The sequence below is a fragment of the Phragmites australis genome, chromosome 4 (genome assembly GCF_958298935.1).
Source record: "Phragmites australis chromosome 4, lpPhrAust1.1, whole genome shotgun sequence".
Taxonomy (NCBI): domain Eukaryota; kingdom Viridiplantae; phylum Streptophyta; class Magnoliopsida; order Poales; family Poaceae; genus Phragmites; species Phragmites australis.
In genome coordinates, this window is record NC_084924.1 from 37530875 (window position 1) to 37538201 (window position 7327).

General features: G+C 50.4%; 1 protein-coding gene across 1 annotated transcript; it reads left to right on the plus strand.

The window, feature by feature from the left end:
- Positions 1 to 3543: 3543 nt before the first annotated feature.
- LOC133916349 (probable RNA-binding protein ARP1) lies at positions 3544 to 5995 on the plus strand. The gene is made up of 6 exons (XM_062359985.1): positions 3544 to 3869; positions 3982 to 4183; positions 4284 to 4434; positions 5002 to 5041; positions 5175 to 5424; positions 5626 to 5995. Exons 1-6 carry the CDS (start codon positions 3672 to 3674, stop codon positions 5649 to 5651), a joined length of 867 nt encoding a protein of 288 aa, XP_062215969.1. The 5' UTR covers positions 3544 to 3671; the 3' UTR covers positions 5652 to 5995.
- The last annotated feature ends 1332 nt before the right edge of the window (positions 5996 to 7327 follow it).

Sequence of the window (7327 nt, forward strand, 5' to 3'; positions counted from 1 at the left end):
CTCCCTTCCAGAATACATCAGAAAATATTTGCATGCATATATACAGTGCAGCCTTTTCAGATTTCAGAAGCTTAGCAGTTAATTACTCAGCCGAGAGAGACGACCGTGCAAATCGAAGGGCGCAAAAGTCACTGCGTGCCCTCGATAAAAACACGCATGGGCCATCAGCTGCCTGTCTTGTAATCTAAAAACGTTCTAAACAAAGCCATCTCTTCCTTCCCTCTCTCACACCTTTTCTGAAGTCTGAAACCCCATCTGGTGGGTTATTCTCTCTCCCTTTGCCCTTTTCCTGCCAGCTCATGGCTCAGGTCTTACAGCTAGCTCCCAGCCCAGCCTTGTCCCTAGCTTGCTCGCGAGTCTCCTCCGACCCCCGGTCCAGTCAAACCTCGATCGATAGATCTCTTCTCTTAGTGCAGTCCAGCGCTGTAATGCGGAGACAGGAAGGAAGGGGACATCGATCCAGGCATGTAGACAGGAGTTCCAGTTGTCCACGTTGCGGGCACGCAGGGCAGCAGTGGGTGGCCTGCGGAGGGGGGCAGAGATTCTCGCAAGCGGGGGAGGAGCATGTGCCCGCCCCCGGACACTTGCGGTGCGCGCGCGGACGGGCGGATCCCCGCAATCCCGCCCATCATCACGTACCCATCGCCACGATCCGTCCGTCCGTTCCGTTCCGTCCATCGGCGTGTGCTGCGGCGGCACCGGGCGCCGTGGGGATCGGAGCGAGGAGAGGATAGTCACATCACATCTGGGCTTCCGGATCTGGTCATGGTCATATTAGAAGCGTCTGGCTCTCTGCAGCTCTGCTCATGCTCTCCGGGTCCGCACCGGTACAGTATTTCAAGCATGGTGTTGCTACTGCTGCGCTGATGTCGGGGCCCCACCGGACGTTTTGCGTGCAGGCAGTGAGGCAGACATGGTTAACTAAAAACTAACCAGGCGGACTTGCTACTTTTGGAGGCTGGCTAGTTTCAAATTTGCGTTGTTTTTGGTTGCTGATATTGCCGGCCTGCTCCTGCTCGATCAGAATATGCTGGTTAAATGGTTGAAAAGCTTCTTGTGTGGAGCAGAGGCATCATGTGGTAGCAAAAAGATTTCACATGCATGAACACTGGTCTCCAACAGCTACAGCGCGCACGTTAGAGATCATGTTGCCGAAGCATTCACTAGTCAGAACTCAGTGGCGCTGCACGCAAAAAATAATGTTTGAGACAGCCACAAACCACATGCATTGCATCAATCTGAATCAATGTACGTACGTACGTACATCCCGTTCCGTCCAAGATTGCATCATCGTATCTTTCTGACAGTACGATGTAACTCTTTTCTCTGTAACAGCAGTGGTCAGTCGGTGACATTTTTTCCGCATATATGCTAGCACCACATTAGTTTGAGAAATTCGAGATTCCATTTGGAGAAATGGCATATCTGCATGATCCCTTGACAGATTGTCGGTTCTTGATCTCACGATTACCTGGAGATGAACTCCTTTTTTTTCTTTGAGTTTGCCTTGAGTTTTGGAGAGAGAAAATATGATGTAAAAGAAAAATAGTTTTGCTTCAAAACATCAAAAAAGAAAAGGAAAAATGGCTTAGCTCAAGATGCATCTGCTAGCTCATCTTCGGCGTAAGCGACTCGTGTAACCGTGCTGACACCGTACCGTCTTTGTATTTCTAGTGCTTCCGTTACCCAGATACATATCTCGACCGAACTAGAATACATACACTCAAGAGTCATGGCCTGCAGCTATCTGCGTGCTCACGTAAGGCATCTCGTCAGGCTTCAACTCATGCATTTGCGAGCTTCCCCTGTATGCCGACTGCTTCGTCCGTACGCCGTGTCCATGTGCCTTCTGCACGTACGTACATGCGCGTTGCCAAAAGAGGCACAGTCCAAGGAAAGAAACAACGACGGCGACTGGAGTGGTGCATGGCAGAGAAAAGGAGCGACACCGATCGATGGATCGATCCAGGTCATATACACGCGCGTCGCCGGTGCGAGCCCCCCCGGGACGATGATGTTTCACGAGAAAAGGGGAGCCCGCCCGATCGATCGGCGGGCGGCACGGCACGCGCGCAGTTGGCAGCGACGGATCCATCGACCGATCGGCCAATGGAGGACACGGTCACGCGAGCCGTTTTGGGCCCCCGTCTCACGTGCGATTGGGGACCGCCGTGCATCTGGGCGTACGTCGTAGCCCCGCCCGGTGTTGGCGTCACCGGGAATACTCGATCTACTTTTGCCCCGCCCCGTGCCTTGCCAGTTGCCACGCCACGCGATCGATGATGCGAGATGCCGGGGTCTGTTTAAGGATGACGATTATTGGATCACGGAGTAAAAGCCAGCAGTTCTGTTCTTGGTTGAAACATAAGGAGTGCGTCCGCGCGCATACATTGGTTGTTGCCCGTACGTACAAGTGCGTGTATAACGGCCCTGACCGTACCTGCTGAGTTATACTCCCTCTTAGCAGAAATAGTTGGTGTATTTATTTTTAGAAAAATTAAATTTTATATACTTTGATTAACATTTAATCAATTTATAAGAATATATAGCGTATAAAAATTATACAATTAAGTTCATAGTTCAAAATGATTTTACGCTATATATGTTTTATAGATATAAATGATATATTTTATAAAAAAACCTTAATCAAAATAAAATTTTAAAAATCGAATAAAAAATATCTATACTTATTTCTGAACAGAGACACTTTGTCCATTATATATACTCCTACATTTGGCCGGGTCTGTCAGTCTCATGTTTTCTTGCCAGGAAATGTGTGATCCTACCCTGCGCCATCAGTGCATCGCGTGGCATGATCTACTGTAGATGCCTTTCGGGAGTAGCGCGTCATAAGTGCACTTTTTTCCTCTTAAAAATAAAAATACCCATGTACAACTGTATCCCCATGTGCTGTACTGGCAGTATAATACTACAAGGAAAGGAAATGGAAAGGATTCCTTTTCATCAGAAGGGTTGCTAGATTAGTGCAATTGTTAATCACGCCAGGGGATGATGCAGAGCGAGATGATAGCTAGCCAAGGAAAGGGAAGGCGTCAGCACGTTGTGTGGTGAAGGCAAATCTGCAAGAGCAACGCCAGCACGTTGTGTGGTAAAGCTCCTCCACCTCGATCCGTTTTGGCTGCCCACTCGCCCATCTGCTCGTCTCCGGGCCGTCCGGCTGTGAATGAATGAATAATTTCTGATCACACCCGAGAGTATCCACCGTGTAGAATTTATCAATGCACGCCGGTTAAAACCCCATCTGGCTGCTGGATTAACCATGGCCCACGGCAGTGGTGTGTTTAGTTATGCTTGGAGTGAGAAAAAGACATGGAGATCTTTTCTGTTACGGATGCAGAGCTGCATGAGAGGGGAGGTGAAGAGAGATGGGAATCTCCCCCTCTCCTCTCCCTACAGGGCGCTAGAGGCAGAGGCAATTGTTGCCAGGCTAGAGGACCAGGCGACAGACTAGGAGTAGCGCTTCTGTTTCCGTTATCCGCCCGCCCAACCACCACTCTCCCTCCCTCCCCCGAATTATAAACTCCGGCCTATATAAAACGCCAACCCCTCCTCGCCTCCTTTCACCAGTCGCTCTCGCCCTGCAATTCCACTCTCGCGCACATCTCGCCGTTGAGCTCGGCACGAAGAAGGCAGCGCGCAGCCGGCCGGCAATGACGATGATGGGGCAGCAGCCGCAGCCAGTGGCGGCAGCGTTCGGGGACACGACGCTGACGAAGGTGTTCGTGGGCGGGCTGGCGTGGGAGACGCACAAGGACACCCTCCGCGAGCACTTCGAGCGCTACGGCGACATCCTCGAGGCTGTCATCATCTCCGACAAGCTCACCGGCCGCTCCAAGGGCTACGGCTTCGTCAGTCCCTCTCCCTTCCCTCCCTGGTTTAGTTTGCTCGCAACGCACGCATCGCATGGCATGGCATTCTTCTGACGCGCTCGTCCGCAATTTGCATGCATCCATGGGACAGGTGACGTTCACGGAGGCGGACGCAGCCAAGAAGGCGTGCGAGGACGCCACCCCCGTCATCAACGGCCGCCGCGCCAACTGCAACCTCGCCTCCCTCGGGGCCAAGCCGCGGCCCCAGCCGCCGCACCTCCTCCGCCCCTCGCCTCCGGCCACCCCGGCGCCGCACGCGCCCGCTCTCCCCTCCCCTCACCAGCCCGCGCCAGGTAGGCTCACATGTTTAGTTAGTCACTGCTGTTAACGTGCGTACTGACAAGCGATCACATGTTTTTGGCGCGCGCGCGCTTCGCGGGAATGAACTCGCAGCCATCGCGATGGGGTCCAGAGGCGTGTCGCCGGTGCCATGGTATTACCACCCCTCGACGACGACGACGCCGCCCGCCGCGCACTACGCCCACGGCGCGCAACAGCATTACCACGGCGTGCTCCCCTTCTACCCCGCGGCCACCACCTACGGGTACGTACGCGCACGCTCCTACAATTCCAACGTTTCAAGCGAAAATTTGCGCCACGGAATTACGATCCGTCGTGCGCGCGCCACGAGCACCGCGAATTCTCTGTGCGTGCGGGGCTACGAGGTTTTCGTGTCCGGCCGCGCGCTAGCTGGTGGGCACCGCACGGCTCGCGCCTCTGCCCAGGGGCAGGCGGGGCCCGCACGTCAGAGGGTGGCGCGGGGACCGGTCGCGTGGGCACACCTGCATGTCAGAGGCTTGGGAGCACGCGAGTACGCGACAGGCGGGGGCGCACAGGCACAGCCGCGCACAGGCTGGACCTGGACCTGGACCGGACCGCGCGCGCCAGCCAGCTGCCTCGTCGTGCTCGCACGTGCCCACGTGGCGGCCTGCACGGCAGCAGAAAAGAAAGGGAAATGTAATGCTACTGGCCATGTGTTGAAACAAAGGAGCACCGTAGTTAACAACGCCATAGATCTGTCGCTTCTTGGTCCTGTTTATTGCAACTAGGCTACGTGATACCGGTACTGATCGATGTGTGGTTTTGTGCAACGCCAACGCGTTCTGTTCAGGTACTCTCCAAACTACGTCGCTGACCTGAGCTACAACGCGGTAAATAATCTGATCTCTCTCGTTTCTTTCAACCATCTCTTTTACTAATTAATAATGTTACTGCCAGATCAACTCGTAGGCTTGGATCAATGAGCTAATCTCTGTGCGTTTTTGTGTTGTTATTTGGGAGCAGAAGCTAGGCCAAGCCGCGGCCGCAGGCACGGCCGGGTCCTACCTGCAGGGACACTTCACGTACCCGGCGGCGGCACAGGGCGGCATGGTGGCGCCCAACGGCATGATGCCGGTGTACCCGTTCTACCAATACCAGTACCACAGCTCGCAGGGGCTGGGCGTCCCCGCCGCCCACTTCTTCCCGCCGATCTCCACCGCCGCCGTCCCTGCCATCATCTCCAAGCCCACTGTCGTGGCCCCTCCTCCCAAAGGTAGCAACATTGAAGCCTTGATGACAAAATGTTGCAGCTCCTAGATCCATAGCTCACTGCCAGCACCAGTGCAACTTCACGCGCGCACGATGCCAAGTTGGCATCATTTTTCGGCGCCAAGTTGACATGGTAGGCACAAACAACTAACCGCGAGATCTCATCCAACTAACCTAGCGGCATCTTTTGTACTGTGTACTGCAGTGGAGCAGGTGACGGGTTGCAGCTGAAGGCATGACTACGACCACGACGGCGGCGCAATGAAAGGGGAAAGGAAGGAGGCCAAAGGTGCTCTGATTAAGGGTGTCGTCCGTCTGTCGAGCCAGGCTGCCTGCGCGCGTATTACATTCGTTCGTTCAATTCCCTCTAACTCGTGCGTGCGCCCGTGGGGGAGCACACACACGCCCACCAGAAAAAAAAAACCTGTAACAAATGATTCGATTCGTCACTCGTTTACCACCGTATTTTTCAATGGTAAACTCGTTAATTTCCAGTGTATGTAGTCCGATCGCTGCAGGGGGCAGTGCACCTGAATAAATTGTCATAATCTTTTGTCATTCTCTCTTGACTCTTGAACTTTCCGTGTGTGTAGTGCATTACCTGAATGTTAGGAAGTAATCTAAACTTAGGACCAAGAACTTCACTAATCACATGAATAGGAGCGCTAATTAATATAGAATTAAGAGAGATTAACTTGAATTAGGCTAAGCCACCCCTTTAGTTGTTGTAGTTGGCTTGATCATAGTCGAGGGAGATCCCCAGCGGCATGAATCGGCATTTAGATCAGCTTAGCGTCCTCCGGATTGGATTTTGAGAAGGGTTTTTAGGGGACAGTTACTAAACTAGAGTTAATGATTGTGATTAAAACTTGAGTTCAAGGCTGCCCCCCTTTTATTTATATTGTTAACTAACTTAGGATCTAACATTTTGCATTTAGCCCTCCAATCAAAAGTGCAATTATTAATTAACCCTTAATGATAGCTTAATTGTTTAATTAAGTCATATTGTATGTTAAGTTATGAACTAACTTTAGCCCAAGATCATATTATGGTCTAACATTCTACTACTTGATTGAATGGGTAACATCATTATTTTGCACTCGACAAAAGCATTATACTAAGGTAATTTAGTTACAACGACTGTCTAATTATCATTGAAACCTTCATTATCTATAGTATAATACTTCATCTTGATATATGTTATTATTTCTGGTATTTGAGAGTTTGTATATGCATGAAGTCACACTCCCTTCTTATGTTCCTCATCATAATTTGCTTGTCATTAACCATTATGTTAACTTAGTGAGAGAAAGAACAAACTTCTTTAATCTAGAATCAAAATTTGAGATCTCATGTCCATATCATCATTACTCCAAAATTATAGGCTTTCCGTTAGACCCACGTCGGCAATATGTTCTCGAAAGATATTTGGTGGCAAATATTTAGTAAGGGGATCAACAAGCATAGACTTAGTATTTATATGCTGAATATCAATTGTTTGATCCTAAATTATATCATTCACAACAAGGTACTTGATGCCAATGTGTTTGATAGCACCATTTGACTTGCTATTACTTGAAAGGAAAATTATGGAGCTTTGTCATTGTAGTATAATATTGGTGGTTTAGAAATGCTATCCACCACTCTAAGTCTCGGGATAAAATTCTCAAGACAAATGACATGTCGTGTAGCCTTATAACATGCCGCAAATTTAGATTGCATTGTTAAAGCTCTAATAAGGGTTTGTTTGCAGCTCTTTCATGATATTACTCCCCTTGCAAGCGTAAAATATATCCTAACGTGGATTTCTTAGTATCCATGCATCCTACAAAATCAGCATATGAGTAGTCCAAAACCTCAAGCTTATCAGTCTTCCTATACATAAGCTTGTGGTTCTTAGTCCCTTG